Source organism: Haliotis asinina, chromosome 3, assembly GCF_037392515.1.
Source record: "Haliotis asinina isolate JCU_RB_2024 chromosome 3, JCU_Hal_asi_v2, whole genome shotgun sequence".
Taxonomy (NCBI): domain Eukaryota; kingdom Metazoa; phylum Mollusca; class Gastropoda; order Lepetellida; family Haliotidae; genus Haliotis; species Haliotis asinina.
The window spans coordinates 51,692,484-51,706,803 of record NC_090282.1 but is presented as its reverse complement, the minus strand read 5'-3'; the positions used below and the strand labels follow the sequence as shown (position 1 = coordinate 51,706,803).

Below are 14,320 nucleotides of genomic sequence, written 5' to 3'. Positions count from 1 at the left end.
TGTTCAAGACCCGTACCTTTAGACATAAAATGAACACACTTAGAAGTGATGGGCACAAGATATACGGACTGACTATAAACAAGACGTCCCTATCGCCTATGGACACGAAACGTTGGATAGCTATTGATGGGATAAACACATACGCGTATGGACATGAAAAAATTTGAGTCTATTTACTACAGCCCGCGTGGGTACTGGAAAGGAGCTAGCGCAGTAGATAAGCTAGCTAAACTAGCGCGAGTACCCCCGGAGGAAGCCAAAGCGTGGCTTGAAAAACAAGCCCTGTGGCAGATCTATTTGCCGGCACCACGCTACGTGCCTAGAAGGAGGTTCGGTATTAACATACCTAATAGCGTTCACCAGGCAGACCTACTGTTCCTACCCCACGACAAGAGGTACAAGTATGCCTTAACCGTAGTGGACGTAGCCAGTCGTTACAAGGAAGCCGAACCCTTGACCACGAAAGATTCGGCCCAGGTAGCCAGAGGATTCGAACGCATATACAAACGCAGCCCGCTGACATGGCCAACAGAGCTGCAAGTTGACCCCGGACGGGAGTTCATGGGTGCCGTGTCACAACTGCTAGCCAAACACGATACAAAGATCAGGCGTGGCACAGCCGGAGCCCATCGCAGCCAAGCCATAGTTGAGAGATTTAATAGGACTTTGGCTGAGCGCTTGTTCGGCCATCAGTATGCTAGGGAGATGGCCACCCCTGGAAAACGATCGACTGAATGGGTCACGAGGTTACCCAAGGTGGTGTCGGCAATCAACCATGAAGTCACCCGTCTCACCGGTAAGAAACCGGCAGACGCTATCAAACTAAAATCAATAGTTGCAGAGTCGGCCGCTCCATTGCGTGGGAAGGAGAAACAGATACCAGATAGGGCCCTAGTGAGGTATCTATACCAGCCGGGGGAACACGAGGGTGATAGCCGTAAGCGAGCCACCGATCCTATATGGTCAGTCAAAACTTACAACATAGATAAAGTGGATATGAAAGCCGACGAACCTAACTTGTACTACTTGAGGGGTGGGCCGGGTAGGGGGTTTGTAAGAGAAGAATTATTGATCGTACCGTACGGCACAGTGTTACCGCCTGCCAAGTCACGGTAAACGTGATGGCGTGGCTTTGTAGTAGGGGCAATAATAGCAAGAGCTAATAGTCCCACCAAAGCCTCATTTAGTAAATGAGGCTTTTTAGAGGGGTTTTTGAAAAGTGTTTTCGGACTGTCATTCCCTATACTACTTCATACCTACCTTCTGAATCCTGTAATGTGCTTTGGCTCAAAGTGCAAATACCTGGTAGCAACGTAGTGTTCTATGGGGTGGTTTATTATTCACCTGCAGGCTCCAGTCAACACGCCGAAGAGAACCTCTTTGATCTCCTCTTACAAGACATAGAGAAGTACAGATCTGCACAACCGCACTGTGACATCATACTGCAAGGGGACTTCAACGCCAGAACAGGAGCCGGAAACCACTGCGATTACATTGAAAATGACGACGCCCACTACTTACCCATCGATGACGATATAAACTATATAGAAGATACCCACCTTCCACGTACATCTCAGGATCACGTGGTTAACAAACGAGGACATGCCCTCCTGGACTTCTGCATGTCAACTGGACTCCGCATATGTAATGGTAGGATAGGCAGTGATCAGGATCATGGACGCTTTACATGTTTTGCAAATAGTGGTAGTAGCGTTGTAGATTATGTATTATGCTCAGAAAGATCATTTGTATTGTTTGAAAAATTTGATGTAATATATAACGAAGTAGAAAGTACACACATGCCTATTGCCTACTCATTGAAAATAACAAAGCCTGAAGGATATGTAAACACAACTAACGATGAACTGCAACGTGTTAGGTATTCTTGGAGTGACGATCAACGAGGATTATATCTTGACCATTGGAATCGCCAGAGAGACTCTATTGCTCAGGACAATTTTATATATCATATTAAATGTAATAACACTCAAAAAGCCTTTACATGTTTCCAGGAAGTGCTCCATCACTGTGTCGAACCGTTCAAGAGGCAGAGTTTTGGTACTCAGCCTGTTGTCAATCGCAACAATAACAATAGCTGGTATGACAACGAGTGTCGTGCTGCACGTGCAGCAGCCAGACAAGCACTTCGTGAACTACGTGACTCTAACAGTGAAATGAACAAGGACAGATACCGTGAATCCCAAAAGATGTACAAAGAACTGTGTAAACAGAAATCTGCTAACGTGTTCAATAATTTTGTACAAATTTTAAACAGTGCTTTACTATCCAAAGACAGTAAATTATTTTGGTCTTATTTTAAATCATTTAATACACAACGTAATAATATCTCATGCGCAGATTGGAATGAACATTTTTATTCATTATTTCAGGGTACAAACTTTGCAGACAGCGAACAAGACTTTTATGCTTTTGTCTTTGATTTTATTGACTCTATTAATGACGTACTTATCGACAGTACAGTTGATAATGACTTTCTTGATAGAATTATTTCACATGAAGAAATTACTGAAGCTATTAATGATATGCAGCCAGGAAAAGCCCCAGGTTTCAGCGGAATACCCCTTGAGTTTTACAAATATGCACCGTCTGCGTGCTATGAGATGCTTAGATTATTATTTAATATAATTCTACAGACTGGTAACTACCCTAAAGAGTGGACGTTTGGAATTATTATCCCGATATACAAGAAAGGTGATCCTAATGAACCAGGCAACTACAGACCAATTACCCTTCTTGAAGTGGCATCGAAGATATTCGCCAAAATAATTTGCAATAGGTTATCAATTTGGGCCACGAGAGAAAATACTTTAGCTCCAGAGCAAGCAGGATTTAGAAAAGGTTTTCAGACTACCGATAATATTTTTGTTTTAGACACTGTTATAAACAAATATTTATCACTGCATAAAGGTAGACTCTACTGTGCGTTTATAGATCTAAAATCAGCTTTCGACTCAGTCCCCCGTAATGGCCTTTTGTATAAGCTATGGATTGGCAACGTTAAAGGTCGAGTCTTTAGACTTATTAGAAATATGTATGAAAACGTAAAGTCTTGTGTTCTTGTAGGAAATAATTGTACCCAATTCTTTGATTGTAATTTCGGAGTTCGTCAAGGCTGCCAGCTTTCCCCCTTTCTCTTTTCATTTTTTATCAACGACTTAGTGCAATTTCTTGAGCAGGATAATCAGTGGTCTATCAGTATCGGTATGCTGCAATTGTTTATATTACTGTTTGCAGACGACATAGTGATGATGGATAGTACAGTTAAAGGTCTCCAGAAAAGGTTAGACAAATTGTCAAGGTATTGTGATAAATGGCAGTTGCTAGTTAATTTAGATAAAAGTAAAGTTATTGTCTTTCGTAAGAAAGGTAAACTTAAAACTTATGAAAGATTGTACTATAATGGCCAACCCGTGGACATAGTTTCTTCCTACAAATATCTAGGAGTACATTTTTCAAGCTCCGGCAAATGGTATATTGCTCAAAAAACTTTAGCTCTCCAAGCTACTAAAGTTATCCAGTGTTTAAAGTCTAAGATATATAATTTCTATAACTTGCCTATCAACATGCTATGTCACATATTTGATGTTAAGATTCGGCCGGTTTTATTATATGGTAGCGAGGTGTGGGGTTTTCACCCCTCACCAGATGTAGAAAGAGTCCATGATCGTTTTTGTAAAGAGCTCTTATATTTACAAAGATCTGTACCGAATATTGTAGCACGTGGTGAGTTAGGTCGCCATTCACTTAGAGTTAACTGTTAAGTAAAGATTATCAAGTATTGGATAAGACTCTTGTATCAAGATGATAATGTTATTCTTAAGAAAGTTTATTCCTACCAGTTATCATTAGCAAATCAGGGTTTGAGCTGTTGGGCATTAAAGGTAAAGTCGTTATTATTTGAGTATGGCTTTGGTGAAGTCTGGAGTAAGCAGGATGTTGGTGTTATAAATCATCTCATTTCCTCTTTCAAGCAGAGATGCATAGATATTGATAAGCAGCGCTGGTTTGAAGATCTCCACAGATATAACAAACTAACTTTGTACCGCTCTGTAAAACAAGAGGCAGGTTTTGAAAAGTACTTATCTTGTATTTCTGTTAAGGTTTATCGTATTGCCCTTACTGCATTCCGCTGTTCTGGCCATAGATTATTCATTGAACAGGGTAGGAAAATAGGTTTAGCCAGGGAAGAGAGACTTTGCCCCATGTGTATAGTTAGACAAATTGAATCAGAATATCACTTTTGTTTGGTATGTCCTTTTTATGATAGTCTAAGACGCTCCCTCATTCCTGCATACTACTTCACATTTCCCTCAGAAACCAAATTTCAACAGTTGTTAGCATCAAAAAATGTTCATGTATTATCACTGCTTGCAAAATATGTATTCCTAGCAGTTAAACTACGATCACGTTTTGTATTGCCAAATGTATAACTGATGTTCCAGGCGCTTTGTTGTGCTACACACTGTATTTCTCTTTTAAATGTATAATGGGCCAGTGGCCACCCATACTGTCAATAAACTCACTTACAATAATCAACATGCTGTGTCTATCTTTTTTGATCTTGAGAAGGCATATGACACAACCTGGAAATGTGGTATTTTAAGAGATTTACATGACTTCGGCTTGCGAGGTCGTTTGCCTCAATTTATTGCCAACTTTTTAAATAACAGACAGTTTCAAGTTCGAGTGGGTTCTACCCTGTCTGATCATTACAATCAGGATCAGGGTGTTCCACAAGGCAGCATTCTGTCTGTCACACTTTTTAGCATCAAGATAAATAGTTTATCAAAAGTTTTAAACGATTCAATTGATGGATCGTTATTTGTGGATGATTTTAATATTTCTTGTCGTGGGAAAAATATGCATACCATTGAACGGCAACTGCAGCTTTGTTTAAACAAAATAAATAAATGGTGTCTTGAAAACGGCTTCAGATTTTCTAAATCGAAAACTAACTGCATACATTTTTGTCGTAGATATAAACCCCATAAAGATCCTGAACTGTCTCTAGATGGGACGCCCATTAAAGTTGTGAAGGAAGCCAAGTTCTTGGGTCTAATCTTTGAGTCACATTTAACTTTTTTACCACATATTAAATCACTTAAAACTAAATGCCTGAAAGCACTTGACTTGTTGAAAGTTGTTTCAAATTCAAAATGGGGAGGGGATCAAGCTACCCTTCTCCATCTCTATCGATCACTAGTTCGTTCTAAACTTGATTATGGCTCAATCGTTTACGGGGGAGCCTGCAAAAGCAATCTTAAACTTCTTGATCCTGTCCATCATCAAGGTCTGAGACTTTGTCTTGGATCTTTTAGAACTTCACCTATTGACAGTCTCTATGTTGAGGCTGATGAACCTTCTCTTGAGCAGCGCCGTATAAAGTTAGCTTTACAATACATTACTAAATTATACTCTAATCATTCTAACCCTGCATATAACTGTGTTTTCAATCCCCTTTATGAGGATTTATACAACAAAAAGTCTTCTCTTGTCCCGCCTCTGGGACATAGAATTACACCTTTTCTTTCTGCTGCTGGGATTCAGCTGGAAAACATAGCTCCCTCCCGTCTTCTTTCTTCTACTCCCTGGCAGTTGGTCAGGCCTCAAGTAGACCTAACATTGACCACATTTAAAAAATCAGAGACTAATGAATTACAATATAAGCAAAAATATAATCAATTAAAACATAAATATAGCAATTATAAATCCTTATTTACAGATGGGTCCAAGGATGGTGGCGCTGTGGCTTGTGCCACTGTCATTGGATCCAGAACAATATCTTCTAGATTACCAGTTAGCAGTTCTATTTTCACAGCTGAAGCTAACGCCATATTAACAGCTCTCAAATATATTCAAAGACACCCTAAACGTAAACAATATATAATCTATTCAGACTCTCTTTCTTGTCTCCAGGCGATTAAAAATTTATCATGTAAACATCCACTTTTAATTGACATTATTGAATTGTATAATAATCTTGCTACTGGCCAATACGACATCGTCTTCTGTTGGTTACCCAGCCATGTAGGCATTTCAGGGAACACAATGGCCGATCTTGCTGCCAAGGCAGCACTCAACAAATCTGTGACACTGCTTCTTATTCCCTACAGTGATTACAAAGCTAACATTAGATCTTTTATCCGTGATCTGATGCAAAAGAAGTGGGACACCCAAGTGGGTATAAATAAATTACATGAGATAAAACCTTACATTGGTTATACCCACTTGGGTTGTCAATCCAGATTTGAAGAGGTCATACTACGACGATGTCGTATTGGCCACACTAGATATACTCATGCATACCTGTTGAAAGGTGAGGATCCTCGATTTTGCATCCCTTGTGATGAGAGAGTCACGGTCAAGCATATTCTGCTTGACTGTGTTGAATTCTCCATCACAAGGGATAAATATTTTACAGTTAAAACAATGAAGGATCTTTTTACCAACGTTAATTCTCATTTTATTATAGGTTTTTTAAAAGAAATTGATTTTTTGGGTGAATTTTGAATAGTATGTTTCTGTAAATAGATGTATTTTAATGATTGGTAGTTTGAATTAGTAACTTGAATTGTTGGTGGCTGTACCCTCAAAGGGGGTTGAAGTATTGTAAAATTATTGTCCTCCTGAGAGGGTACGTAAGTCCACAAACATTCACAGTAAATTTAAGTCTGCCAGGTTTTTAATCGTAGTATTCATGTTGTTTTAATTTTGGCTAACCTTTCGTACAATCGCCAGCAGCTGAGGGGATGATGTAAATCCAACTAGGGTCCATGCAGGTAGCAAAGGTACTGTAAGTCCCCATGGTCCCTAGTGTGGTGATCTACCTTCAGTTGTTGGTGATCTATAGTCTGTTTTTATTATGTATTGTCTAAATAGTGCTATTAGTTTTAACTTTCCATACTAGTTTTACTTAAAATTGTGATATGCTAGTTGTTTTACTGTCCTCCGTTGACAGATTTTTCCATATGCATATATTTAATTTAAATGTTCTCGTCACGATATGGCTGAGATATTGCCGATGTGACGTTAAACATTAACTCACTCACTCAATGCATCCTTGTTTATCATGACGTCTACTGCAAAATCACAACTTGAGTTTCATGTTTGAGATTTTACGTGTAGGCATATAAGTTGCATTTATGCACACAGTAAGTGCCAGCGATGTAAACTATATTCTCTTTACTGTTATGAGCAGGGATGCCATCTACCTGGGGGCGGAAATGGACCCTGAAGTCCCCCAGAGGCAGGACGACTGCCGAGAAGATATTCCGTGGACAGAAGTGGATCAAGGTCTCTTCTGGCGGCAGGACAACGACCACAAAGCCGCCAGACTACCAGGAAGGCAAGTTCTCCAAACTATCGTTTGAAGACAACATACTATATATTCTTGTTGACAATGACGTCATGAGCAAGTTACAACTTGTGTTTCAGGTTACAGCGTTTTCCTGACCAAAAAGCATATGCTTTTAATATTTATTACCTATGTAGTAAGTATCAGTGATGTGAAACATTAACCTATTCGTTGTCGTCACTGTTAGGAACGTGGATGCCATCGTCCTGGGGGCGGAAATGGACCCTGAAGTCCCCCAGAGGCAGGACGACTGCCAAGAAGATATTCCATGGATAGACGTGGACCATGGATTCTTCGGAAGGGTGACAGAGGACCAGACAGGCAGGTGTTTTCAACTCATTTTGGAAGAAAATATTTGCTTCATATATAGTGCACACTAATTCTCTCATACTTTACAGTCATTTAGGAGTGAGTGAGTTTAGTTTTACGCCGCACTCAGCAATATTCAGCTATAAAGTGACGGTCTGTAAATAATCGAGTCTGGACAAGACAATCCAGTGATCAACAACACGAGCATCGATCTGCGCAAATGGGAACCGATGACATGTTTCAACCAAGACGTTAGCGAGTCTGACCACCCGATCCCGTTAGTCGCCTCTTACGACCAGCATAGTCACAGCCATTTAGGTATAGATGGGAAAGGTTGATACTGGTTTCTGCATGTAAACGGAGTTGTAGTGTAGCCTAGTTGTTCAAGTGTTGGCACGTCATGTTCAGTACCATTGTTCGAGTCCTCACTTAAATACTATGCCCCACGCCCACGTACGAGACTCGTCGTTGGAAAATTGCCCAAAGCGGCAGAAAACCACACTTACTCGCTGTTGTTAATACAATCTACATCCGAGAGAAATGTGATTACTGATGCTTATGCATGACTCATTTCTTTCAGACGCAGGAACCCTGGCACACTCTGGATTTGGTGTTGTGTCACTCTAAACCCTTCCACCTGGACTTTAGTACACTGGCTTTCCGAGGGTCCGATGGGATGAGCTTTTGTCTCATGGTGGCTCCATTGTGCGTCTGCTCTCCGCGTAGCCCCCTGCCGAGCGTACATGGAGTAGGTTCGGTGCTAGGGCCTGACTGTACAGTCAGGATGGTTGTTACAGCAACCCAGCTAGTTTAGGGTTGGCACACTCTGTGGCCCCAGTCTTTTCAGCACCCCCAGTAGACCCAATGCTGACTGCACTTGACTGGTAGATTAGGGGTTAGTGTAGATAGGGCCCCCTTCGTGCATGCCCTGTACGATGCTATCTATAGATAGTATAACTTAGTGTTAACCCACCATTCCGTCCTTCAATAGGTAGTTCGAGGCAAAGCAAGTCCCGGATGGTCACTTTGAAAGTCGGTGTACTGGCCACCTGCTGGTAAAGCATTCACTATTTCAGTTTAAGACTTAGATGAAATTTTGTTTTCCACGTCCCGATATATTTGCTTTGCATTTAAATGTAAGGGGATCGTCGAATACCCGAATGGTTAAAGTGTTCGCTCATGACGCTCCAAACAAACCTATTTCGATTTACAATATCTGAATGGTGTGTGGAGCCGATATTTGTTGTTTCTCACCGTGATATAGCTGGTATGCTGGTTAAAGCAGTGTAAAAACGACACTCATGCAGTCTTAATATGTGCTGGAAGTATAAATTATGATACAGAATACTGTTTACCTTTATTAGCAGAAGCCACTGTGTTCTTCCAAACGATCTTTTAAAGAAAACACACAGTGCCTCCTTGTGTACAATGACGTCTACTGCCACGTCACAACTTGATTTTCGTGTTTGAGATATGTTCTCGTGGAATCATATATTTTGCATTTATTCACACAGTACAAATGATGTAAAATATGTTTACCTTTATTATCAGGAGCGTGGATGCCATCGTCCTGGGGGCGGAAATGGACCCTGAAGTCCCCCAGAGGCAGGACGACTGCCGAGAAGATATTCCGTGGACAGAAGTGGATCAAGGTCTCTTCTGGAGCAGCATGTGGATGTTTTACTGTTCGGACATTTTGTGACAATGTACTCTGCGTGTCTACTACTGTAAACCTTCCAGTAGAATAGGTAGCGTTGCATACGTTGAGGGAACACGGTTCCAGAGTTTTTTTCTCAAAAATGTTTTTTATCTCTGGTTTTACGTGTCGGGCTTCAGTTACCTTTGACCGTGTTCAAATCTCAAATTTGATCAAGATCAATTTAGACACACAATCTGCGACAACAATGTTGGTGTTTCTGTTCGAGGATTTGGTACTGTTCCATGTTGGGAATGATGACATTAATAAAACATAATCCGCACAGCTGGTCCAATTGTGCTTGTTTGTTTTGCTGTTTTGTTTGTGAAACTTGTGAACTGGAGAAGAATTGTTTTTGTCCATGGAAATCGGATGTGCACGACTTTATCGCCTTGTAGGAGTGCTTGTTTTTAGCCATACACTGCCATGCACTGCTAAACACCGCCAACACAGAAACACATCACGAAACAAGTCCAACGTTAAAACAATAGATCAATACACGGGGGTATTCTAATGTCTACAAACCAGAACGTACAATACAAAAGCCTATCAACATTACTAGATCACATCGCACTGACCTTTAGTTCAATGTATGTACTAAACAATCCAGTGGTGTCTGTAGATGAGACAAGACATTAAATGAAAAGCTCCCACCAACATCCAACAGTCTAGAATATTACATTGCGCAAGTAAACAACCAAGTGCATGTTTGCCAATCATATTCCTTTACCAGTTGACCATGGTTAGAGCATTTGTGATGGTCAGCGTATCCCTGTTCAGGTGTTCTGATGTCGAGAGATGCTGCTCTCCATGGAATGGTTGAACTGACACAGAGTAAATGCAATAAAGTCAGTATGCCATCAGAGAGAGATCTATATCAAAGCAGATAAACTGAACAAATTGTAAGCTTCTGAATGTATCAAAAGTGATTAACAGTTATCTGACAGACCATTTGAATAGTTACTACAAGAGCTTAGAGTCAGTTATCGATCGTGAAGCATAGTTTTCTAATACTTTGGATACTGCTATTTCATCAAATAGTCAATGGCGGTCATTTTCATTATTTTCAAAAGCAAATATATGTCAAAAAATTTTACACCCTCTAGCAATACACAAACGTCACAATGACAGTGATCAGATTGATATTAGTTAAACTATCTATGATTAACTTTGAGATGTTGTCGGCCAATACACTGTGAAAACCTGAGTATTAAAGGCCTTTTCATGAGCCAAAGACATCATACTAACTGAAGATAGTGTCAAACAAAGTCAGTACTGGGGAGACTACGACATCAGATTTTTCAGCTGCCTCCTCCTGTACTACTTCAATACCCTTGGATACAGCAAAGGGGTTCACCTTTTACGGTGTCTTGTCAGGAGTCTCGATCACAAGGAAAAGAGGCCAATACTCAATCAATGCAGAAGGTCTGTGATCAGTATCAATAGGGTCAATTTCAAGTGGACATTTTGGGCTTTTGGGCGGAATTTCATAGATGTAAGCCATGGTTAGTGTAATATGGTTCATCATCCGAGCCACCCACCCACCACGGAGTATCACAAGGACAATGCTAAAAGCAAGTGGGTCTCCAACTTACAGCACCAAGGATACCCGGATGATCTACTCCAGCAGAATAATGAATATTAATATTTCTACCAGATTGGCCCATGAGCCATATTAACTACGAGATCGAAAATATCGGGGTTCATATTTTTCATACGATGACCTAGGGGAAAATATTACTTTGGCATGGTGAGGTGATGTCGTGAGCAATGCAAGGACGCCACGTCTCCTCTATAACGATGCGTTCTAAATGAGGCCATTGTGGGTAACCAGCCCATGTTTGAAAGTTGAGTTTGGTAATAGACAGGCACACTCGTGGCTAAATATCTGTATATCCCTCGCTTCCGTTCGGGGAATACCAACATTCCAAATAGTGTCGTAAAACATAGTTTCACATTAATTAGCAACAGCCTTAACAATAATAAACGTATTGCATCGTGCTTACGTCAACTTTCAGGGTGTATTGCACTCTGTAGTCACATGTAAGTTGGCACCCCAGAAAGGGTAAACCCGTGAATGGGTAATAGTGGATACATCATGGTTTGCAAATAGGCAGAAAGGTGAATCGGAGTTACAGGTTTTCAAACCAGCTCAAATAATAGAGGAGGGTTCCTGATGGAGTGCTAGAGGGTCCAAACACAGTTTCGTGAAAGTCATCTTTGGCACCCGAGGAAGGGTAATCCCGTGAAAGGGTCAGAGGGGATACATCATGGTTTGGAATAGGTAAAAATGTGAATCGGAGCTACAGTTCTAAAAAACAGCTCAAATAATAGAAGACGGTTCCTGATGGAGTGCTAGAGTGTACAAACACAGTTTTCTGAAGGTCAACTTTGGCACCCCAGGAAGGGTAATCCCGTGAAAGGGTAAAAGTGGATACATCATGGTTGGGAAAAAGGCGAAAAGGTGAATCGGAGCTACAGTTCTAAAAAACAGCTCTAATGATAGAGGAGGGTTCCTGATGGAGTGCTAGAGGGTCCAAACACAGTTTCGTGAAAGTCAACCTTGGCACCCGAGGAAGGGTAATCAAGTGAAAGGGTCATAGGGGATACATCATGGTTTGGAAATAGGTAAAAATGTGAATCGGAGCTACAGTTCTGAAAAAAACCTCAAATGATAGAGGAGGGTTCCTGATGGAGTGCTAGAGGGTCAAAACAAAGTTTCGTGCAAGTCAACTTTGGCACCCGAGGAAGGGTAATCCCGTGAAAGGATCATAGGGGATACATCATTGTTGGGAGATAGGTAAAAAGGTGAATCGGAGCTACAGTTCTAAAAACCAGCTGAAATAATAGATGAGGGTTCCTGATGGAGTGCTAGAGGGTACAAACACAATTTTCTGAAGGTCAAGTTTGGCATCCCAGGAAGGGTAATCCCGTGAAAGGGTCAAAGGGGATACATCATGGTTTGGAAATAGGTAAAAATGTGAATCGGAGCTATAGTTCTAAAAAACAGCTCAAATAATAGAGGAGGGTTCCTAATGGAGTGCTAGAGTGTACAAACACAGTTTCGTGAAAGTCAACTTTGGCACCCCAGGAAGGGTAATTCCGTGAAAGGGTCAAAGGGAATACATCATGGTTTGGTAATAGGTAAAAAGGTGAATCGGAGCTACAGTTCTAAAAAACAGCTCAAATAATAGAGGAGGGTTCCTGATGGAGTGCTAGAGTGTACAAACACAGTTTTGTGAAGGTCAGCTTTGGCACCCCAGGAAGGGAAATCCCGTGAAAGGGTCAAAGGGGATACATCATGGTTTGGAAATAGGTAAAAATGTGAATCGGAGCTACAGTTCTAAAAAACAGCTCAAATAATAGAGGAGGGTTCCTGATGGAGTGCTAGTGTACAAACACAGTTTTGTGAAGGTCAACTTTGGCACCCCAGGAAGGGTAATCCCGTGAAAGGGTCATAGGGGATACATCATGGTTTGGAAATAAGTAAAAAGGTGAATCGGAGCTACAGTTCTAAAAAACAGCTCAAATAATAGAGGAGGGTTCCTGATGGAGTGCTAGAGGGTCAAAACAAAGTTTCGTCAAAGTCAACTTTGGGACCCGAGGAAGGGTGATCCCGTGAAAGGGTCAAAGGGGATACATCATGGTTGGGAAATAGGTAAAAAGGTGAATCGGAGCTACAGTTCTAAAAAGCAGCTCAAATAATAGATGAGGGTTCCTGATGGAGTGCAAGAGGGTACAAACACAATTTTCTGAAGGTCAAGTTGGGCACCCCAGGAAGGGTAATCAAGTGAAAGGGTAATAGTGGATACATCATGGTTTGGAAATAGGTAAAAATGTGAATCGGAGCTACAGCTCTTAAAACCAGCTCAAATGACAGAAGAGGCTTCCTGATGGAGTGCAAGAGGGTCCAAACACAGTTTCGTGAAAGTCAACTTGGGCACCCCAGGAAGGGTAATCCCGTGAAAGGGTCAAAGGGAATACATCATGGTTTGGAAATAGGTAAAAATGTGAATCGGAGCTACAGTTCATAAAAACAGCTCAAATAATAGAGGAGGGTTCCTGATTTAGTGCTAGAGTGTACAAACACAGTTTTGTGCAGGTCAACTTTGGCACCGGAGGAAGGGTGATCCCGTGAAAGGGTCATAGGGGATACATCATGGTTTGGAAATAGGTAAAAATGTGAATCGGAGCTACAGTTCTGAAAACCACCTCAAATGATAGAGGAGGGTTCCTGATTGAGTGCAAAAGGGTACAAACACAATTTTCTGAAGGTCAAGTTTGGCACCCCAGGAAGGGTAATCCCGTGAAAGGGTCAAAGGGGATACATCATGGTTTGGAAATAGGAAAAATGTGAATCGGAGCTACAGTTCTAAAAAACAGCTCAAATAATAGAGGAGGGTTCCTGATTTAGTGCTACAGTGTACAAACACAGTTTTGTGCAGGTCAACTTTGGCACCAAAGGAAGGGTAATCCCGTGAAAGGGTTATACAGGATACATCATGGTTTGGAAATAGGTAAAAATGTGAATCGGAGCTACAGTTCTGAAAAAAACCTCAAATGATAGAGGAGGGTTCCTGATGGAGTGCTAGAGGGTCAAAACAAAGTTTCGTGCAAGTCAACTTTGGCACCCGAGGAAGGGTAATCCCGTGAAAGGATCATAGGGGATACATCATTGTTGGGAGATAGGTAAAAAGGTGAATCGGAGCTACAGTTCTAAAAACCAGCTGAAATAATAGATGAGGGTTCCTGATGGAGTGCTAGAGGGTACAAACACAATTTTCTGAAGGTCAAGTTTGGCATCCCAGGAAGGGTAATCCCGTGAAAGGGTCAAAGGGGATACATCATGGTTTGGAAATAGGTAAAAATGTGAATCGGAGCTATAGTTCTAAAAAACAGCTCAAATAATAGAGGAGGGTTCCTAATGGAGTGCTAGAGTG

The 14,320-nt window shown here is 41.2% G+C and overlaps 1 protein-coding gene across 1 annotated transcript; it reads left to right on the top strand.

Moving 5' to 3' along the window:
* Positions 1–5,266: 5,266 nt before the first annotated feature.
* Positions 5,267–9,665, top strand: LOC137278152 (uncharacterized). The gene is made up of 4 exons (XM_067810321.1): positions 5,267–7,366; positions 7,563–7,696; positions 8,265–8,739; positions 9,236–9,665. The coding sequence occupies exons 1-3, from the start codon at positions 7,164–7,166 to the stop codon at positions 8,309–8,311; spliced, it is 384 nt and encodes a 127-aa protein (XP_067666422.1). The 5' UTR covers positions 5,267–7,163; the 3' UTR covers positions 8,312–8,739; positions 9,236–9,665.
* The last annotated feature ends 4,655 nt before the right edge of the window (positions 9,666–14,320 follow it).